This window comes from Aspergillus ibericus (genome assembly GCF_003184845.1).
Source record: "Aspergillus ibericus CBS 121593 unplaced genomic scaffold BO80scaffold_11, whole genome shotgun sequence".
In the NCBI taxonomy this organism is placed as follows: Eukaryota; Fungi; Ascomycota; class Eurotiomycetes; order Eurotiales; family Aspergillaceae; genus Aspergillus; species Aspergillus ibericus.
Genome location: NW_020292109.1, coordinates 531,309 through 552,135, shown reverse-complemented (window position 1 = coordinate 552,135; position 20,827 = coordinate 531,309). Strand labels below are relative to the sequence as shown.

Genomic DNA, 20,827 nt, shown 5'->3' with positions numbered 1-20,827 from the left:
TTTTGGGTGGGGTGGGTGTGTCCAATATATTATAGTTCTTTTTTTTGTGCAAGTCAGTATATATGGTGGTCATGAGGTAGTGTGGGGAGAAGAGGGTTACTGTTTGCTTCGCCTACGGGATCACTTATCACTAGGTCACTAGGTTAGCAGAATCGATTCGTCTTGAGGCATATATTCCAGAGACTTCTATCCATTCTAAATACTACCTATCTACTCCATATGTAGTTTACTATACTATCAGAATCTCAGCCGAGCACTACTACCGATTAAGGAACATACTAGCACGATGATTCCCATTCCATCAATTAGAATCCCTACTAATTGAAGCATATACCACAGAATGTCGACCCCCATCCAACTTATCTAACCCTGTCGGTACTAAGCAGATCCACCTGAATCCATAACATATCACCTATCTATATCCGTATCTTATCAAGATCAATAATACCTTTACTAGCAAATGGAATACTCATTGCCATGCTACTCTGTGAAATGTCCTGTCCGTGGCATCGTGGATATTACTTGGTTGTTTCTATATGTTGTATTTGTATCTGTAATTTGGGCATTAATGGGTTTGTAGGGTTCGTACTGGGAATATGGAGGTAGGTATCTAGGTAATCTCCAACACGACTGGGCGTGAATTACCCGCAGAGCTTCAGTATGCCTGTTAATCCCTGCAGCCCGAGTTGCCAATGAGAAGAAAGTGCTCGCAACTGGCATCTAGCTATATAAATTACGGTATTTCGAATTAGGAATAGGAGTATTAGATTTAGATACCATCATCTCAAGTTGGAAAGTCTCTGAAGAGACTCTGGTGCCGTATAGTGTCTTTGTTGTGATTAGAGGTCTGGACGATTTGCATAGTATTTAATGGACTGGATTCAGCCTGAACCGTGTGATGACCTGTAAGTTATCCCGGTCCCTGCGTCCCTGCATGGCAGAATAAGAATCCTATTTTAACCGATTCTGGGTGTTAAAAGGGTAGGGACAGCTTTTTATAAGATTGGGCAAATTGTTGTATGTAGTGTTACTTATATCTACCTTTACTTTCTTAGCCCCTCAAGACATTCTGTATCTATCTATCTAAGCCAAGACATGGAATGCTTATCTGCCTAATTACTCGGCTGGCCCCTTTCGCATACATCCTAGATGTGAAGATGAAATCTAATGTTGGATTTATCACTAGAAGAACGTCCTATGATTGAAGGAGTATGCCCCTTTATCTGTGAATATTATTATATATTCATGAAAGGAAATGATTCTCCAAAAATCCTAATTACCCTACTAGCCCAGATAGCCCTAATAGACTATACAGAGTAGGAAATCTCCAGTATGTTGGAGTACTTCTTGGATTGTAAACAAAGACCCCCCGAAAGGCTATTTCTGTTAAGTATAGATATACTATATACAAAACAGGTGGAGTATTGATTACGTAGATCCAGTCAGAGCACAATAGCCAAGCCCTGTGGGAGCCTGGGAGGGGATGAGGCAATGCTTATCTCTATCGGTGGCCAAAGCGTACACCCTAGTACTACTATGTCGTACGGTCGTCACAAAATCCACCAATCCTGGGGAGTCCAGTGGAGGCAGGGTCTATGTACAATGATCTCGTTGGCCAAAGCGTAGGCAGCCATGCCGCGAAGCCCGGCGGAGCCCGGCGGAGGACGTTTTGTTTAATGATCCTAGTAGATGGCGACAGCGAACCCCTATATAAAGGAGGAGATCATTAAAGAACAATGACTTTTACTTCTCCGGTTCAAGCTTGGAAGGGCTATTTTGCCTTTCATCTTGTTGCCTCCCTTGTTGTTCGTCGAAAGCGCGATATTCTGCATCCCCTCGCCCGTGCAGTCGCTTGTCGCTCGATACCATTCTTGCCAATGCGATGGAGATGGATGCGCTAGTCTCGAACTTGATCGGGCAGGGTGAGCAGCTTTGCTTGCCTTCTCACCGTCAGACTCAATATTCTACCACATGGCAAGATCTGCTATTGTCATTCCTGCCACTATTTCCGGCATTGGCCTTTGCCCTCTTTGCGCCTTGGAAGTGTGTTCAACTTCGACATGAGCCAATCAAAGTCATTCAGAATAAGAAAGGAGCCTGGAAAGTAGTAAGTGAGCTCGCCTTTGTCATTGCGACCTGCACTGATTCTCTGTCAGGCTACATCGACCACTTTGTTTGTACTATATCTGGCCCAGGTGATCCTTGAGGTTCAAGCAGACTCGCCCGCAAGATTGCTCGGACCGGCTGTTGCGCTCCTGGCTGTTTCAGGCCTGATTCCCTACTTAACCCTGAGGAACCATGCCAGGTCAGTCAAACCTTTTGACCTGCTTAATGCCATCTTAGCTGCATCGATCGTTCTCGACGTGGTGCAGGCCAGCCTGCATTTGCTCGGAACGCACCAGTGTCAGGTTTCCTCTTTGAATTTGGCTACATTCCTTGTCAAAACCGTGCTTCTGGCGCTCGAGTTGCAAAGCAAGCGCGGCATCCTTCGCGAGTCCTGGCGCGACCTCTCGTTCGAAGAGACGGAGAGCACGTTCAGCCTGGCGCTCTATTGGTGGGTGAATGCGCTTCTCCGGAAGGGATATTCCAAGCTTCTCGACCCGGGGGACCTTCCTCCGTTGCCGAGTAGGCTCTCATCGAAGCTGCTGAGGGCGAGAATGAAGATATGCTGGAATAAGCGATGTGTGTTCCCGATAAGTAGTCTCTGTCTTTGCCTTGGATGGTCACTCACCTATAATAGCCAAGCCAGAGAAAAGATACGCCCTCGCCTTAGCCACGCTGAGATGTACCAGCAGGGAGAATTTAGAGGTCGTCCCATACATGCTTGCCGCAACTCTCATTCGCTATGCGCAGCCTCTGCTGATGTCGCGGTTGATTACCTTTGTGGGTGCTTCTTCAGGGGAAGGGGCTAAGTTCCAGGGCTTCAAGCTGGTGGTTTCGGCGGCTTTGATTTATATCGGCCTAGCTGTGAGTGACAGATCGACGCTTGCAGTTCAGATTCAATAAGCTTACCTTGATCGATAGATTTTGAATGGCCAGCGGGATATAGCAAAGCGAAGAGTCGATATTGCCGTCAAAGGATCGCTCGTCGGAATCATCCACGAAAAAGCCCTGCAGTCCAATCATGACGATCACTCCGCCATTGCGTTGATTGGAAACGATGTCGAAGATGTGCAGATGGCGGTGTCCCGATTCCATAATCTATGGTCCTCAGCTCTGTCACTAGGCTTGGGCCTCTTCTTGCTGGTTTCTCGACTCAACTGGGTCAGCATTGTGCCGATACTCTTACTTCTAGGTCGGTTTACCCTTGACAGACCGTGTTCCTGATTGTTAACAGGATCTCAGGTACTTCTCAGTGCAGCAAATATGTCTCGAAAGTCTTTGTCGCCAAGCAGCGGGCCTGGAATGATGCCTCACAGACGCGAATCGGTCTCATCAAGACCGTCCTGGAAAAAATGAAGTCAATCAAGGCCATGGGCTTTTCGCAACATGTCGAAGGAAAGATTCAAGGCGCTCGTGACGTGGAGTTAGCGGCAGCCCGGGTGATCTATTGGCTGGACGTGCTTCTAGCAGCTTCTGGTACGTCAAGTTCTTCACTCACTGTTTACCCACCGAAGCAGACAAGAACTGATCTTCTTAGCGAGTTTTCTCAATGCTGTTGGACCGGCCATCACCCTTGGAATCTACACCACTTGGGCTAAGTGGACTGGACATGCCCTTCTCGATGCAGATGGAATCTTCACTTCGTTCGCTCTGGTCCAGATGGTTACCCTGCCCGCCAACTCCATCTTGTTCACCCTTCCGGCATTTTTCTCCGCACTGGCAGGGTTTGACCGGATCCAACGCTATTTGTTAGAGCCCGTGCAAGAAGACAGTCGCGTCGTCCTTGCGAGAGGGGCAGAGGCTGCCAGTACGCCAAAGCGTGATGAGCCGGTGGCGTTTAGAGATGATGCTATTTCGGTGGAAGATCTGACCGTCACTTATAATGGATCCAGACCGGTGATACAGAACATCACGTTTAGTATTAGCAAGGGTTCGATTGTGATCATCACCGGAGCCACTGGGTCTGGGAAAACCACCCTGCTCCGGACGATCATAGGAGATCTGCCACCCGAAACGGGGACCGCACTGGTTACTTCTAGCGTCATGGCATACTGTGCGCAGTCACCATGGCTAGGAAACGGCACGATTCGTGACATTATTGCCGGACCTCCAGGCTCGAAAGTGACCGACGACGAGTGGTACCGACGAGTCATTCGAGCGTGCGATCTGGAATATGACCTTCGAAAGCTGCCTGCGGGGGATCGTACGATGATCGGCAATGGAGGTACATCTCTTTCCGGGGGCCAACGACAACGAGTGGTAAGCTGGGAGACCCGTGATGTTCTGCGTTTCTAATGAGTCCCAGGCGCTCGCCCGAGCCATCTATTCCGGCCTAGATATCCTGGTTCTGGATGATGTGTTTAGCGCCCTCGATGCTCGAACAGCTGGACGCATCGGCAATCGCTTGCTCGGTCCCGCGGGTCTGTTTCGCGAACTCGACAAAACTGTGATTCTGAGCACACACACAGGTATAGATGCAAGACACTACCCCAGTATCTTACTGACATCCGATCTAGTCAACTTTCTTCCTTTCGCCGACGAGGTGATCATGCTGAAGAATGGGAGCATTGCCGAGCAGGGCCCGTGGGAGCAATTCCAGGGCCAACCTCGCTTCAACAGCGTGAAGACACCCGAGGTCGTTGAGAGCGATGATGATTTTGAAACCACCCATACACCCTTTCAACAGGAACCGCCCAAGGCAAAGACACCGTCGGATTTGACCCGCCAAACAGGCAACGGAGCCATCTATTGGCACTATATTCAAGCGATTGGAAAACCGCGTGTTTTCGCCACCCTTGTCATTATGGTTTCCTCTGCGACCTTTGCGGTGCTCATCCAGACCTGGCTGCGATGGTGGTCAGCAGACAGCCAAGCCGAACAACGGACGTGGCTCCATCTGACCGTCTATCTGGCTCTCTCTCTTGGCCACTGGTCCGCTCTCGCCAGTATCAGCACCGTCTCACTGCTCATCGTGCCAACATCCGGCCGCAACCTACACAATCAGCTATTGACGACCGTAGTCAAGGCTCCACTGGCATTCATCACCTCCACGGATATCGGCACGACGCTATCGCGCTTCAGCCAAGACATGACCCAAGTCGATCGCCGCCTCCCAGGCCAAGTCGCCGCGCTAGGCAGTCAAGCATTCAAGCTCCTTGCCCAGGTGTTTTTACTCTTCATGGCGCAGACCTACATGCTGATCACGTTTCCCGTCCTAGCCCTAATCGTCTACGCCATTCAGAAGATCTACCTCCTCACCAGCCGGCAGCTCCGGTGGCTCAGCATGGAAGCCAACGCCCTACCCAGCAACAACTTCTTAGAAACCGTCCAAGGCATCGCAACCATCCATGCCTTCGGATGGGAAGACGCGTACGCCGCCGAGAACAGCAAAGCCGTGGATGCCGCCCAATTACCCTCCTACACCCTCTTCTCCATCGAACAGTGGCTGGCCCTCGTGCTCGACTTGATCGTCGCCGGGGTGGCCCTCCTCAACGTGATCCTCATCGTGACCCTCCGGGACCGCTTCACGCCCGGCGACGTGGGAATCAGCTTGAACGTGATACTCACCGTGAACATGGTCCTCTTAATCACCGTTCAATCCTGGGCGAACTTTGACGCCTCGCTAGGCGTCATCGCCCGTATCATGGACTTCGCAACGACGGTGACCCCGGAGGCTGAACCAACCGAACCACTACTCCCACCCACCTCATGGCCCGCTCGCGGTGCCCTCGAAGTACGGAGCGTGGTGGCCGATTATGACCAGCCAACAGACGCATCCCACGCGCTCGACCACATCTCGTTGACCGTCAGCCCCGGCCAAACCATCGGCATCTGCGGCCGCACCGGCAGCGGGAAATCCTCGCTCTTCTTATCTTTCGTCCGTCTTCTCGAGCTATCCGAGGGTAGCATCCTCATCGACGACATCGATCTAACCTCTCTCTCCCGAGACGTCGTCCGCTCTCGACTCATCACCCCCCCCCAAGACCCCTTCATCCTCTCTTCCGACTCCATCCGTCACAGCCTCGACGCAACAGGCACTGCAACCAAGGAAGAGATCCTGGACGCTCTGGATAAGGTGCACCTCCTCACTCTCTTCGAAGACAAAGCATTAGACGCCGGCTTCACCGCGACATTGTTCCTCGACGTCCCAATGACCGAGTGGCCGCTCTCGCAGGGCCAATTGCAACTATTTTCGCTCGCCCGGGCCCTGTTGCTGCGTCGGACGCGCGGGAACGTGGTTTTGCTCGATGAGGCAACGAGTAGTATTGATCTGGAGACGGATGCGTTGGTACAGCAGGTGCTGAGGGAGGAGTTCCGAGGGTATACGGTTCTCGTTGTGGCGCATCGGCTGGAGACGATTGTGGGGGTGGACGCGGTGGTGGTGTTGGAGCAGGGTCGGGTGGTGGAGGTGGGGGATGTGCGGGAACTGTTGCAGAGGGAGGGGTCGGTGGTGAGGGGGGTTTTTGGTTTAGAAGCTTCTTGATAGGTGGTTTCTTGTAAGATAGCGTATGGGGCTGGGGATAGTGATAGGTACTATTGCTGTTGGGGCGAATGTAAGATCTGTTGGCGGCTGAGGTGTGATGGATGTATGTATGCGATGAAGTGATGGTGTGTCTGGTTGCATATGACTGACTATCTTGATTGACTGGTATTGCCTGGTGACGTACATTATGATTTGATTCTGTGATGATACTCTATTTTACACCAGTTTGTACATAAGGGCAGACCATTCCAGTCAGACATTGGTGGCATGTTCATCCACATGAATGAATGAATGAATGAACAAATAATTGGTCTCCTCCCACCCGTTCACTATCCATCGACTAATCGGAACATACCAAGTATTGGCTCAATCATCCCCTGTGCATGCGACTGGGAGCGACCACCCAATAATCAATAAAACTTCCGACTAATCACTGTTATCTTCCGCAGTCGGCCACCAATGTTAGGCATCTACGGTACGAGTCAGTAGGTCGTACAAACGGTAGGCAGCCTCCAATCCGGCCACGTCGTCTGTTCGCTGACTTGATTTGGGGATTCAACTTGGGCATATAAAAGGGGTGTCGCCATACCAGATTACAATGATATTACCCCTTACTCGCAGTCTGATTTCGCTTTAACTTTCACAAAATCAACAACCACTTCTCTGAGTCTCAGATAATACCGCTTGCATATATCCCGCCTGGTCCTAATCCGCCTTTGAATTCATTTACGTGCCTCTCAAAGCTCATCCCTCCAAAATGAAGTTTCTTACCTATCTCCTGATCAGCGTCTCCGCGACCACCGTTCTAGCGGCTAGTTCTTCGACTCCCAATCTCAATGCTGAAGAGTGCGGAGCGCTGGGAGTGATGGAAGTTGATCTCGCCAGCCTGCCCGAGGGCGTCACTGCGGCGGATGTGCGCAAGTGCAGAGATCATCCACTGGGTCGCCCTGCCTACCCTGGTGCTGGTGTCGGTGGTGTGTTTCGTCGATTTCTGCCGACGTGGGTGTTCTAGATTCTTGGCGGGGGATTCCTTTGTCTTGTTGCATTCAACGGTTTCTATGGTGAATACCTATGGAAAACTGTTGGTGTTGATGGGATTGCTTTTCATAGTTTGACTCTCACTTGCTCTCTATGTCCTGGTTACCATGGGGTTCATATTTATGCCTAGAGATATATTTACCGAGTTAGTAGTACGGAGTATTTACACCACTACAACATTCCCTGCCGATCATTTACCCACCACATGTCTATCAATCTACATCTTACCTCAATCGTAGTATTTCTACCCCTAACTCCCAAACTCCAACCCAACTACACCCCAAAAGTAACCCGCTCCCCAACTCAACAGTTGCCCCTCCACCAACATCACCCCCCACCAACCCCTCCCCGAACAAATACTCAAGAAATCAAAAACAATCACCAAGAATGGGCCTATGGCGCAATTGGTAGCGCGTAGTAAGTTATCCTGCTCTCATCAGCAGTCACAAACATCATCTAACAAATCTTCCACAGCGACTCCAGATCGTAAGGTTGTCCGATCGAGCCGGGCTGGGCTCATCCCATCTTTTTTTTTCCTTTCCTTTTTTTTTTCCCACTTGCCTTGTTGGATGGTTAGGGTGTCGGAGTTGGTTTTTGATGTCGTGTGGTTAAATGATTCATAGGGAAGAGCGTGAGAGTTTTGTTGTGTTGCAGATGGTCATGAGTTGGAGTTAGGATGCTTTTCATCCATCCCATGGTATGGTTTGGTCAGTAGGTTGTAGAATTATCTCTGTGGATACATCTCCGTTGTATTTACTCTGTCAGGCATCCTGAGATAGAGTACTGGGTTAAGGTTCACTGACTAATTCGCTGGTGACTGAGATTAACTTGTTCAGAGGACAGTGCTATTGCCCGAGAAGTATTCTAGTGCTGGCATTTTATTTTCTTTCCGTCTCAATTGCCTGGAATATATCATGACTCTATTCTTTAAGGTTACAGAGAGGACAAGATCTATCACGAAACCAAATATACACCTTCATGTCATCACCAACTTGGCGTGCACACGGAATTAATGGTCCAGATCAGGGGAAGAGGACGGGTTTCTAATATCTGTCCAAGAAGGGCATGGGATTTATTTCAGAGGCTAGGAGATCTCTGAATTATACAAATACACCATACTGCGAAAGCATACTGATCTAGAAGCGCACGAGCGATGGATCCAAATTGGATCATGATATTGCCCCATGGCCGACACAGCGCGTCGTACATATACAACGCTAAACCTACAATATATCGTCAAACTCGAGCGGTAGTTTTCATCAATCCTCGATGGTCTAACGGTCATGATTTCCGCTTGTCAATCCCTAACCGGAACAAGCGCGGGAGACCTGGGTTCGACTCCCAGTCGGGGAGATTTCTTTTTGCTTTTACCTGTCAAACGGGAACTTCCTGTATGGAAGCGAAACGGGTTGGTTGAAGTGTCAAACAATATGGCTTCCGGGGAGGGATCCATCCAGGCCTTGAGATAAATAAACTCATGGCTTCGCGAAATTTGCCCACCGCGGAACTACCGTGAGTTCAGTCCCCGCCATTCTAACGTCTTTCCCTTCGACCCTCATCCTTTTGCGGTCCCGCGCTTGCACCTTTCTCTTATCTGTAATTCTGTAAAGAAAACCGATATTCTTCACCATCTGCCTTGCCTTCTGTTGGTGCCAGACATCTTGCGTCCAGGCCTGAACCGGCGCGATTCTCGGGTGGTTGAGGTATTCAGATCGGCGCAGAAACCTATTTCCGGACATTCTATGTCAATGGGGACGCACTTCCATGTTGCCCTCGTTTTGTTAGATCTTTAGAGCACTCACTGCCTGAAGTGGACCCAGATATTGCTCTCCACTCGCGCTGGCCATTTTTCAGGGTCCCCAATGAACAATGTGCCCCCAGTCGGCCAATGCTCTTGCAGACAGCGTAGCAGAAGCCAGGTTTCATCTGCTGGCTGCGGCGGCTCCTTGTAGGGCTGAAGCCTGTCATCGGACCAGTTTGGCCGGATCAATTCTCGCCCCTCCCCATAAAAGAAGGCCCTCGGGAGAGGATCTGCACCCGGTGGTCCGAGTGTTTCGGGGGCTTCGATAACCATTTGGGATATAGTCCTTTCCCAATTCAATCCCGTCTCCATCTGCCACAGATCTATAAGCTTATAACCCTGTTCCGCAGTTTTCTGGCTGCCTGAGAGACGCTGTACGGGAAATGTGACCCGATTGCGGGGTCCCAAAGCTCCAGCGTAACTTAGGAATGAAGAGCCGGCTTCATCGCGCAGATCGATGCCGTTCTCGGTGCTGACCTTATGGTTAGGATGGGTCTTTCGGTCTGAGAGGGGAATTCGAGCTCTCACAAGAATATGAACCTCCTTCCTGCTCTGGTGGTTTCGTGGCTGGATTGAGGAGGACACATGATAAATTTGTGTTTCTCCCCGTGGGGGTCTACCCAGTAGATGCCAAAGGTGCGATTCTTCCAGATGAAGACCTCAGTCGCGTTGAGTTGTGATAGATACACTGGCTTGAATCGCAACACCCGGTCGGGTGATATTGCCTCGGCCATTCTGGCGACATGAACCCACTGCCAGACGTCAAGGTTGCTTGAAAGCTCGGCAGTGACCTCTTCTCTAACTTCTGCCGATGAGAGTCCGCCATTTCGTTGCAGCAGTATTCCCGCAACTAACGCCTGGATCCCATCAGAGAGGACTGGGGAAGATGGGAATTCAGGCACAGAACAATTGCTCTGATTGTGTCCGGTAATCGATGGGCTCAGTGCTGTTACTATGGCATCCACGAAAAAGGACGTCCCAGGCCTCACTGCATTAGCCCACAAAAACCAATCATGCGCATTTTCACGACTGATGTGGACATGCAGTTCGGGAAGATTTAAGTTCCAAAGGCGATACGCCTGCTGTCTGCGGCGGTCCGACATGATATCACCGGCTGCAAACCCGCTGTAGACGAAACGATCCTGTAGAAGTGTAAGACGTACCGTGGCTTCACGCAAGTCTTACGCTAATAAAGCATTTTGACTGGGAAGAAACGTGAGACCCGCGGGATACTGGCACATACCATATCTTTCCTGGTCGCAATAGCAATTCTAGACCTATTACTCGCATCCAAGATCTTCGGTGCCTTTTTGGGTCGCTCCGCATGGAGCTCTTCCTTTAGACGATCAAAGGTCTTGTAGAACTGCTTATCACAAAGGACACTGTCAACCTCCTGTTTGATGTGCTTACACCAGTCTTCTCTGCTTTCGTTCCAAGACGTCTCCGCGGAGTCGAGGGCCGTACTGATCGTCAGAAGAAGGACCCACAGGGTCATATCCAAGACCCTAGCGAACACTTCCGGCTCGATAGAAAACCGGCCTTGACCAGGATGAAAGCACGGGATCTGAATGTACCAAAGCCCGTCGCAGTATACCAAGTTGAGTCGACTGACTTCCGTCCAAAAGCGACATGACGATGGGTAGCCGAACGGATGCGTGAACCCGGAGGCTATCGTAGCCGAAGATTTTGCAGACATTGTGAGAATGACAAGTGGCCGGACAAGCATTGTATACCTCTTCAGGAATCCCGTGGCCGCCAAAAGATCCGGTCCTTCTGCCTTGTACCACGGACAGAGATCCACGAATGGGAATACCCCTGCAGAGACCAACTCATCGAAACAATTCCTTGTGCCAGTGTCCTCCCCCTCCCAGGCCCAAAGTCTATTCAATGAGGACTTTAACATCAATGCTGAATTGCTGGTCCCCGTGTAAAAGGCCCGGTGGTTATGGTAAGATTCGTGACTGATGCCGGGCCCCGACAGTCAGGAGAAGTACATATCTTCCGTCTAGTCGTGAAGGCATCGCTTGATCAACCATCATTGTCTTAAGCGCATCTGAAAAGTCATGGAACCTGTTTCTAAAAAGGGAAACCGTTACTCGATGGTCTCGTGCATATTGCTGAATGTCCGCAGCCCAAGCTGAGATTTGAGTACGCCGTTGCAGGACTTCAAAGCGCAACGGAGACAGCCGTGCGATTGTTCTCGTCCCTAATGCTTGGAATCTCTTGCGCTGTTCATTGCTCTGGTGTAGTAGGCAGTCTTTAGCGGTAACAAGTGTTCGATTGAGAAGGGACGGAAGGCCGAGTAAGGAGATGCACACTTTTTCCACGGTTTCCATGTACTGACAAGTTCCCGAGGCAGTTATGACCTGGGTGTCCGGAAATGCATAAAGCGATGCGGAGTCGATTATTGTGGGATGATCCCTCTCCAGGCAGGTAAGGAATTTCGATAAAAATCCTGATTTGCGCGTCACAAGATCCTCGTGGTGACGTCGGAACGCTCCTCGCGTCGTCCGTCCAACGTACCTTACGTACACAAGGTCATTAGGACGCATGCCTTCCATGGCGTTCAGCCAGATAGTTCCCTTTGCATATTCAAGTCCAGCCTCATGGAGATGTGCCACGACACTCTCCAGCTCGCCCACCGTCATTTGGAAAGACCGGATATACAACGTCATTCTGGGCTCCTGGTCTTGGGGCAATCTCGTCGCCGTTGCAGGGTTGATTGGCAAAGCTTCCTGGAGATCCCTGTTCGATACTCGCATCGGCGTGTACAGAAGCCTTTCCCATAGTTCAATTTTGGGTGCCGTTGGGAGGCAAGGCTGTAGCAACTGTGGTGCGACCCGTGCCGTGTCAATGCCGCTCTGGACAAGGCGTTCCAGAATTATCTGAGAGACTCTCTTCCTGAGAGGTTCTATACCCTTCAAGTGTGACAAACGTAGCGACGCTTCGGAGCATCTCCTCTTCGAAGAAGGACAGGGGTGAGCGTGGTTTAGGCTGCACGAGCGTTGTCGGTGTTGAATCATAGTTTCACGAAATGTAGAAGTTTGATGGCCGAATCTTTCAGAGAAGGGCATCAGTAGCAGTCCACAACACGCGCAGTCTGGTAATCAGCTGACCCAAGCGAACCTATCATTGAATGAGGAGCCTCCTTTGCACGGTCATGGCGGGGCGTCTGTAATCTTCAGATGAGGTCAAAGGTATGAATTGGATAAATCGGGGCTGTTGATTTTCAACAACTGCAAAGTCTTTCTCAAAAGATCGAAACCTCACAGCGCATCTGGGACCTTGGGAGCCGACCCCGCCTTAACCCGAGTATTCACTGTGGCGATGTCTTACTGTCACCCAACAGTCATGCTTAGGAGATGATCAAGAGTCAAGATTCCATACCCATACGAGGATATCTCTACCGTCGTAGACATGGCAATGATCAACCGCCCCACCAAGCCTTACCATCCTTGATATAGCTAGCTATCGGTGTGGCCCTCCCTGCTGTAGGCTGAACCATATCTCCGCAATGTAGATGATTGTGTAGAAGAACACAAAGCGGCGAAAGAATTATGGTGGCTGGTGAATTGTAGTCGAAGGAGTTGAGTTGTCAGTGCCAGCCACTGAAGTAAATAATAATACATCGATAGAACAACATTAATCTGAATGTAAGAAAGCCAATTCAACACCCACTCACACATCACTCCTCAAACCATTTATCTCCCAGGAGCTCCTTCGCGGTCGGCCTATCCCTAGGATCAAGTTTCATTATCTTCATAACAAACTCCCTATCCTCCACCGAAATCTCCCGCAAACTAGCCCTCGAAAAAGGCTTCATTTTCTGGGGCGGGACGCTTTCCATAACATAGGACAAGATCGCCAGTGTCTCCTCATCAGCCAAATCCACATACGAAGGGGGATACGGCCCAAAGAAAATATGGTGCTTGGTGAGAATCTCCAGCTCATACTCCTCATGTCCCCGTGGCACGTCAGGCTTGAAGATGAAGAAGTTCTCGCCCCAGATGAGGGATATAACCTGAGGGAAAGAGTTAGTCATGTTTTCTATGAGCTAGGCGGCGAAGGAGGAGAACACTGACCATTGTCCCAAATGACCAAATATCCGTGGGCGGACCCCACTGGAGACCCAGCTGTGCCTCTGGGCTTCGCCAGAATGGGGCCCCGATGAGGTTGCGGTCTTTGCAGAACTTGGAATCGATATGCACTGTATTCTCCAAGTCCGCGAGTTGGATGTCGGTAAATCGCTGCCCGTTCGACCCATGATTGACGAGAACATTGTCCAATTTCACATCTAGTCATTCTATTAGGATTAAATGTCTTTGGAGTGTATTAGTTGTCGGAATCTCATACCTGTATGCACATACCCATCCTCATGAAGGACGGCCAGACCTTCAAGGACCTTCTTTGATACGTACTTGATTTCTGGCGTCGTGAGTCTCTGAGCCGCCGAGGCATCGAACAGATCACCGTCCAGCCGCTGCAGGACGATGGCAGGGGGGTCAGCCGGGTCGACGATTTCATCCAATAGAGGACGGATACACGTAGTTCGGCCCTGGAACCTCTTCAGGACGCTCCTCTCGTTGGCAATTCGCGCTTGATGAGCACACTTGATGAGGACGGATTCCTTCGTCGCGTTACTATACGCAGCGTCAACTCTCCTTTATCCAAGGTAACGGAACGAGTAGGCAATACCTTGCTAACCACACACTGTCGTGGATCTTTTCAGTCAATGCGTATCTGCTGAGTCTGCCTTTCAGGCACTGGCCTAGTTTCAGGGCAACACTCATGGTGCACGGTGCACGGTGAGCGAAAATGATGCTAGGGATCTGGACGCGAAAGATGGACCGGCACACTTTATAAGAGGCGGGTGAGTCCCGCTTGGCAGTAATGTACCCGTACTGATCGACCTCAAGTATTATGGAAGCCAGAAAGAGGGCACAGATCTTATCTAATTCAGGTGCACGACCCCCAGGATATAGTATCCGAGGGGATCAATTCATTAATGTGAGGATATAAAATATCAGCAAGGGTGTTTTCTCGGAGGCTGATCCGAGGAATCCATCCTTCGTATCACGTGGAATTACCAAAGAAGAAGAAGAAGAAGAAGAAGAAGAAGAAGAAAATAAAAATAAAACCCATCTGCTCCTCTGCATACCGGATAATAATCTCAGCTGTGTGCTCCGGTAACGGCCCTGTATGATTCTCCAGCGCTCCGAGCACCCGATCCTTCATATTCTGGGCAATACTATCGGGCCGTCGCCAGTAGGTAGTCTCGGTGGCCACGGACACCTGGATCGTCTTTCCATTCTTCGCAATCGTGCCAATGACCGCTTTTTTGAAGATGTGGTTGTGCGACATCTTGAGGATGGGATTGGTGGAAGCTTGGAGCTGGTTCGGGACTGGGGTGCGTGAGTGTAGATTTGGATAGGGCTGGGCGTTGAGAAGCAAGAAAGACGAGTGCTCGCCAGACAACATCGGATGGAGGTTATATATGTCGTGCCGTGAGAGTGAACATGTTCTTTCGTTATCAACTGCTGGGGATGGTCCAGAGTCCTTGAGGTAGCGGGCCTCGAAGCTTGGAGCGGAAGTTACTGGGATGGAGGAATTGGTACATTATAGGAGGTAAACTTGGTCTGGCCACCCCAGGCTCTGTGCTTTGAATGTCTGTCGATTTGGCCCATCGGGCCAAATCGCAAAGGTCCGAGCAAGCGATGGTAGAGAGTCTGGAGCAGTAGCGCCCACTTGTGTGGACCTGGAGACATAGCTTCTGGCCTCTTGTTTTTCGATAAAACCCCACGAATACCACAAGGTCTCCGAGGGATACGGATAAACATGTAACTCAAACTGGTCAAGACAGAAGCCGGGCTCTCTCTACGGTTTGCTTGTCATTCAGGTGTCTTTAGTGCTAGTTCTGGCAGCTTGCTGACCGCTATGACTTGGTACGTTGACCCTCTGTCGATAGATGGACTGATCGGCGCATTTGGTGGAGTTGTCCGGTATGGCCAGACGAAGGGCTAGCGATAGTAATAGATCTGAACAAAAGCATTAATTGCAAATCCTTCATAGCCACAAAAGCGCCCTGAAGGACAACGGAACCAAGGAGTTAGTGGATCTACCGTGGCTTCCTAGCAAATTTGCAGCCATGGTCGAGAGTTCTTCCTCCCAGGTGCTCAAGGGCCGTATCTGATATCAGTAACTGACTCACCAGTCCAAAAGGCCAATTTGATCAGCTGCTCTTAGGGGAGAGTATACCACAACATACATCGCTCAAACAATGTGTCAGCTGATCTGCCCCAAGGCCGTACGTACGTCGCGTCGCTGACCCACCCCTGTAGGTTCCATAATACCTTCAGCCCTGGACAAGAATACTACAGCCCCTTCACATGCATCACATTCAAGTGACCCGTGCAACAAGGAATAGTAGAAAGATTGATTTCGAGGAATAGAAGGAGGATTGTATGAGACATCCCATGAAAAAGAGCCTAAACCCGATCAGGTATACTCCAGTAGATCCCAGGCTAATACTAGATAAGGGATCAGGCTGCTGTTACTGCATAGTGGGGGGCTAGAGCCCGCCGTACATGTATGACATCCAGGCGCCCGAACCCCGCCAACTACCCCTCCCCGTTGCCCCCTCCCACCGGCTCACCATAACTCACAACCATTTTGTGCTATATCTAGGTATGTGTCAGTCTCGCTTTGTCCCAAGGATCAATGGACTCATCTTGCAACGATGTAGCAAGGCAGGTCATGGCCTCCGCTCTCCCGGATAAAGTCAAGAATGTCATCACGGACATGAGAGAGCGTATCCAGAATAAAATGGCGGTCCGGATCAAACAAGACACAAAGGGATGGGAGTATGGGGGCCCGGCGCTCAAAGAATTGGCGCTTGAACTCAAGGACCAATTGAACAACGAAGGATATGATGTGGGTGACGCTTGTGCTGATCGGGAATTTCGCTTACACTAAATGAGGTCCGCGGGTGTACGGTATGGCATTTCCTTCGGGGCGCAAACATCAAAAATCCCACCAAAGGCTTGATCCTACTGTTGATCAGTGGCGAAGCGACTCTTTCCCCCGGCGGAGCTCTGACATTGGAACGCCTCTCCTACATCAAGGACGAACCTTCTCTATTAACAGGTGCAAACGGTGCCGATGTGGTCTTTGTGGTGATAGAGCCAGACGGGGAAGCAAAGACATCAGATGCATAAACAGCTACAGAACTGGACACTAGGCTGATCGAGTGGTAAGCTAAGCGAGCATGGCATTTCTCCCCCCTCACCCGCTCACGGTTGAGTAATCGTCAAAGAATGCTAGGTAGTAATGGTTACCGGGCCCGTGTCTTGAGGAAGGCGGCTGTGATCATGGTCGAGGAAATATGGCGGATCGGTGAGGATGTCATTAATGTGTGCATCGGGGCAAAAGTTCTCAAGAAAATCAGTGGCTGCCAGAACAGGGTTATCGAGGCATTCAATGGGGAAAAGATCCAGCAGCCCGGTAGTTGGATGACGAGGAAAATGCTGGCCGACACGGGTAACTGATCCATCCAGATAGTTATCAGGGCCAGGAGTGTCAAACTCCAGATTGTCGGTTGGGTGCACGGCACACTCTGTCGGTGATGCAGAGCGGAATGGCTCATCGGCAGCATCTTTAATCCGCTGCCGTTTCCTCTTGCGATTTGAGGATGCCGAATCATCGAGAAGCCCCCTTTTCACCGACGACGCCGTAATAATTCGTTCTATTAGCGCATCAGGACTGGTATGATAGAAGGATCCACGGGTTGTCCCACCTTTGTATAAACGTTTACATTCTTGGACCCACTTAGACCTGTCAGCGGCCAAGTCACACAAGCCCTTGGACTGTTTCAGTCTCTCTGACAAGAGAGGAAGGGCTGGATAGGGCAAATCACGAAATAGGGAGTAGACAAAGAAAAACAGGATTGAAGCGCCAGGATTGCCATATAACTCTTCAAATACCCGATGTTTGATGCCATGCTGGATCGCTTTCCGAGCCGTTTCCCTATTTTTGTACTGCGGATTGGTAGCGACGTATTTCTCGACGTGGAATTGTCGGTCGGATGAAGACAGATCAGCCGTCAATGCCTGTACCCGGGAAGGTCTGGAGGTTTCTTTCTCCCATGAGATATATCGATCAGCCATCAGACACCGACCCAAGCCTGCCTTGAACTTGACGTCAAGGGAAGTCTGCTTCGATGCCAACTCAATATCAACAATACACGGATCCTCTCCCATCCAATCGGTTTTACTAGAAGTCACCACCGACACTGACGAAGCGAGATAGTCTTTGATCTTTCCCATTTTCCTTTCTAATGCGGCAAGGATGGTTGTTATCCTCTGTTCGACCGTCTGGATGCTTTCTCTTGTCTTTCTGATGGAATGGTTCCCTCCGCGTACATTTCCCGCCGTGGAAACACGGAGTACCTCGGACTCCGCCGAGGACGAAACACATAAACCAGCAGACGCTTGAGGAAATTCGGTCCCGGTAGATGCATCCGGTCTGACTGTGGGGTTCCTATGGTCAAGAGTACTGGTACTCTGTATCCACGAGTCAAAACGAAGTGCATGTAGACGCCAAGCCAGATGAAAGAAAAGGAATCCGCTCTGGTCAATGGGTGCTTACAGACTCCGATCCATTGCTCTCAGCGGCAGCTATGGAGATGTCATGATCAGATGTACCAATACCATTGTGGCTGCTCGTGCTACCATCCTTCAAAAGTCTCTGGAGGTTACTCAACGCGACCTGTAACTCATGACGATGAGGCAGAAGATCGCATAAATGCACGTCTGATATATCAGAAAGAAGTGCTGCTGCTTGCAAGACCGACTGAATCGAGGCCATTATATTATGCCCTGCTGGAGGAAGGAGCAAAAGCAGGCGCAGCTTGATATAAAAGCAACAGCGACAGCCTTGTGGCTTTAGGCGCCTATTCTGGCCCGTCGGGCCAGAGCGACAGGGGTGCTTCTGAGCCATCCGAAGGACGTGGCGTGGCAGAGTTGATCGACAGCGGCGCCTCACCCGCCGCATAACTTTGAGCTCCTTTGAACCCCGACTGGTTCGTTCAGAGTCACATTTGCGAGGCTTACTAGCTCTATGAGAAGATGGACTTTGGTGTCTTCGTGCCTCTTCGACATTGCGGACTGCAGGAAGGCTTTGACAAGTAACCCCGCGGGAGTGCCGATCTGCAGCACCATCGGATCCTAGGAAAGATCGCAAATAGTATGAGAGGGATAGCCCAAATGATACCTTCAGACGCAGCTCTATCGCGGCCAACTTCACAGGGAATGCTCGGAGTGATTGGCTGTCGCATCCAAAGCCGTTGCAGCCGTTGCAGCCGTTCAACGGCTAACTATGCAACCCGAGTCACCCGGCATGGGTATCCGTCCGCCGGATGGGTGCCGGCTTTCTCAGTCTGATAGGCCCTCTCTCCATTTACCAGCTTAGGCTTCCTATCCTGGAATCCCATCGCTCGAGCGCATCTACCAATCAGCCCTTGCTGCTCTGACTTCATCGCATCCCACTCATCGTACGCCGGCCTAATCTCAAATGTCCGGGCAGTCATCACCAGAACCACTCTCATTTCATTATTTACGAGGGTCTGACCGATGCAATTACGGGGTCCTTGCTCAAACGGGCGATACGCCGCCGAATCGGGATAAAGCTCATGGCCTGCATCGACGAGCCACCGCTCGGGCAGGAATTCACTTGCTCGGGGCCATATTCTGGGGTTGTGATGGATTGGTTGGTGTAAGACGACAATGCTGATGTCATCCATCAAGGGATACGGATTACCATGTCTATCGGTTAGGGAGAGACCGTCGCTGCCTTGGCGCATCGTACCTGCGGGAGGGTAGAGGCGTAGGGTTTCCTTGATCACTGCCATTGTGTATGCGCATTGGTTGAGCAGTGTGGGCTGTTCAAGGAGGAGTTGTTCTGCCGCAGAGGGATCTTGACCAAAGACTTGGTCATGTTCCTGCCGGACTCGAGTCAAAGCTTCCGGGTGTTGTGCCAGGAGATGATACACGTAGGCAATGCTGCTGGCGGTGGTATCAGTTCCAGCAAAGAGGAACAGTCGAATTTGATACGTCACATATTCTGCAAAGTGGTCGTCCAGCTGGGTGGCTTGCGAGATCTTTTCGTTTTTATTTTCTAGGTACGCCTCCAAGGCTAGCGTGATAATAGATTTGGCTCGCTTAGTACCAGAACCCGAGTTCCGTTGGTCTTGCTTCATCTCGGAGAATCGCTGGTTCAGTGCTTTGCGGATCCACGTGTTCATGACCCGGCCGTAGTATCGCTGAATAAACGGCCGCAGTGGATGTGCCAATACACGAGGATCCCAAAACGAGTGCCATCGGGTGATATGCCCCAGGGCGGTTGCAATGACATTATCGGAGTTCTGATGATCCAGGTCCGCGTCGCTGCATCATTAGCAAATTCTATATATTGCACAGGAAACTTACAGGGTCACTTTCAGAATGACATCCATCGTCAATCGCGTCGTGAGGTCATCCAAGGCGAACAACTCTCCAGCGTGCGCTTTTTCATGCAGCTTGTCACAGAACACCCGAACCGACTTGATCACTTCGGGGAGAAGATCTTGCATGCTACCTGCGCTGAATCCTGGATTGAAGATAGATCGCCAAGCCTTCCATTCCGTGTTTCCCATCGAGATCATACTAGGCCCGCCGGTAATCGGCCCCATGAACCGGGGCTGTATGACGGTTTTGGGGAGATTCAATTTAGTTGTCGCCTGCGATGCTGCTTCTGGATAAAACACCAGGTACTGGGCCGGCGAAACAGGCCATACATCGAGAAAAAAAATCTCCGTGTCGGTGAATTCTGCTGCCAACTCTTGCGTGGCCAGTGCCACGTTGGCGTCAGCAGGCAGACGATTGACATAGTCGGATAGGACGAGGATATGGCCTGTTAGCCAATTCCATCCTTTTGGCATGGGCTACAAAATGTTATTAACATAGCGATGAGGGAGCATCGATCTTACAATGCCTTGTTTGCGGAGCTGGTTGACTCTGGAGCGGTGTTGGTAGAGCGCATAGAGACCGTACGCGAGGGCGCTTACAAGAGGTAAGCCGAGCGTTATGAGGAAATTAGTAAGAGCCATTGCGCTGGATGTCCCTCACTTCGACGAGCAGAAAGGGAGAGGAGGAAGTGTTGAGCAATGAGGCGGTGAATACCTGACAGGGACCGGAGTGATTGTCCGCCCCACGTGATGTACACCCTGGTTACTGACTCGTCTATAAATGAACAAGAGCGACTTCAACAATTCTGCGTCCAGTTAAGCACCGCCTGGTTGAATTGGAACACCCTATTTCACGATTTCATTCATGTGCAGGCAACAAATGTCAAGCGGGCTGAGCATTGTG

General features: G+C 50.6%; 8 protein-coding genes, 1 non-coding gene and 1 pseudogene across 10 annotated transcripts; 5 read left to right on the top strand and 5 right to left on the bottom strand.

The window, feature by feature from the left end:
* Positions 1-1,741: 1,741 nt before the first annotated feature.
* Positions 1,742-6,535, top strand: BO80DRAFT_377891 (P-loop containing nucleoside triphosphate hydrolase protein; the record flags this gene model as incomplete). Its single annotated transcript, XM_025716713.1, has 8 exons — positions 1,742-2,107; positions 2,157-2,682; positions 2,741-2,967; positions 3,025-3,295; positions 3,346-3,579; positions 3,641-4,362; positions 4,409-4,571; positions 4,620-6,535. Coding segments are annotated over exons 1-8 (4,284 nt in total), but the record flags the coding sequence as incomplete, so codon positions are not given.
* A 618-nt stretch (positions 6,536-7,153) lies between these two features.
* On the top strand, positions 7,154-7,822 carry BO80DRAFT_423469 (uncharacterized protein). Its single transcript, XM_025719062.1, has one exon. The coding sequence runs from the start codon at positions 7,344-7,346 to the stop codon at positions 7,596-7,598; it is 255 nt and encodes an 84-aa protein (XP_025577345.1). The 5' UTR covers positions 7,154-7,343; the 3' UTR covers positions 7,599-7,822.
* Positions 7,823-8,013: 191 nt separating this feature from the next.
* Positions 8,014-8,143, top strand: BO80DRAFT_t110 (annotated as a pseudogene). The gene has a single exon. The product of its transcript is annotated as a tRNA-OTHER (tRNA).
* Positions 8,144-8,887: 744 nt separating this feature from the next.
* Positions 8,888-8,977, top strand: BO80DRAFT_t111. The gene has a single exon. It is a non-coding gene; the product is annotated as a tRNA-Asp (tRNA).
* A 445-nt stretch (positions 8,978-9,422) lies between these two features.
* Positions 9,423-12,448, bottom strand: BO80DRAFT_471636 (uncharacterized protein; the record flags this gene model as incomplete). Its single annotated transcript, XM_025723104.1, has 6 exons — positions 9,423-9,897; positions 9,954-10,567; positions 10,669-11,341; positions 11,388-11,665; positions 11,696-12,326; positions 12,357-12,448. The coding sequence occupies 6 exons, from the start codon at positions 12,446-12,448 to the stop codon at positions 9,423-9,425; spliced, it is 2,763 nt and encodes a 920-aa protein (XP_025577344.1).
* Positions 12,449-13,110: 662 nt separating this feature from the next.
* On the bottom strand, positions 13,111-14,230 carry BO80DRAFT_402910 (serine/threonine protein kinase; the record flags this gene model as incomplete). The annotated part of the gene is made up of 4 exons (XM_025717624.1): positions 14,121-14,230; positions 13,779-14,065; positions 13,508-13,719; positions 13,111-13,446 (listed from the first exon to the last, which is right to left on the bottom strand). The coding sequence occupies exons 1-4, from the start codon at positions 14,213-14,215 to the stop codon at positions 13,111-13,113; spliced, it is 930 nt and encodes a 309-aa protein (XP_025577343.1). The 5' UTR covers positions 14,216-14,230.
* Positions 14,231-16,178: 1,948 nt separating this feature from the next.
* Positions 16,179-16,639, top strand: BO80DRAFT_443266 (uncharacterized protein; the record flags this gene model as incomplete). The annotated part of the gene is made up of 2 exons (XM_025721335.1): positions 16,179-16,355; positions 16,403-16,639. The coding sequence occupies 2 exons, from the start codon at positions 16,179-16,181 to the stop codon at positions 16,637-16,639; spliced, it is 414 nt and encodes a 137-aa protein (XP_025577342.1).
* A 576-nt stretch (positions 16,640-17,215) lies between these two features.
* On the bottom strand, positions 17,216-17,815 carry BO80DRAFT_318924 (uncharacterized protein; the record flags this gene model as incomplete). Its single annotated transcript, XM_025715102.1, has 1 exon — positions 17,216-17,815. A coding segment is annotated over one exon (600 nt), but the record flags the coding sequence as incomplete, so codon positions are not given.
* Positions 17,816-17,900: 85 nt separating this feature from the next.
* Positions 17,901-18,634, bottom strand: BO80DRAFT_23185 (uncharacterized protein). The gene has a single exon (XM_025714480.1). The coding sequence runs from the start codon at positions 18,471-18,473 to the stop codon at positions 18,054-18,056; it is 420 nt and encodes a 139-aa protein (XP_025577340.1). The 5' UTR covers positions 18,474-18,634; the 3' UTR covers positions 17,901-18,053.
* Positions 18,635-18,795: 161 nt separating this feature from the next.
* Positions 18,796-20,565, bottom strand: BO80DRAFT_351268 (cytochrome P450; the record flags this gene model as incomplete). Its single annotated transcript, XM_025715573.1, has 3 exons — positions 18,796-19,864; positions 19,907-20,400; positions 20,446-20,565. 3 exons carry the CDS (start codon positions 20,563-20,565, stop codon positions 18,796-18,798), a joined length of 1,683 nt encoding a protein of 560 aa, XP_025577339.1.
* Positions 20,566-20,827: the final 262 nt, after the last annotated feature.

Bases quoted from the DNA above. Each gene is read 5' to 3' on its own strand.
- BO80DRAFT_423469 (XM_025719062.1), top strand. From the start codon at position 7,344: ATGAAGTTTCTTACCTATCTCCTGATCAGCGTCTCCGCGACCACCGTT.
- BO80DRAFT_23185 (XM_025714480.1), bottom strand. From the start codon at position 18,473: ATGCGGCGGGTGAGGCGCCGCTGTCGATCAACTCTGCCACGCCACGTC.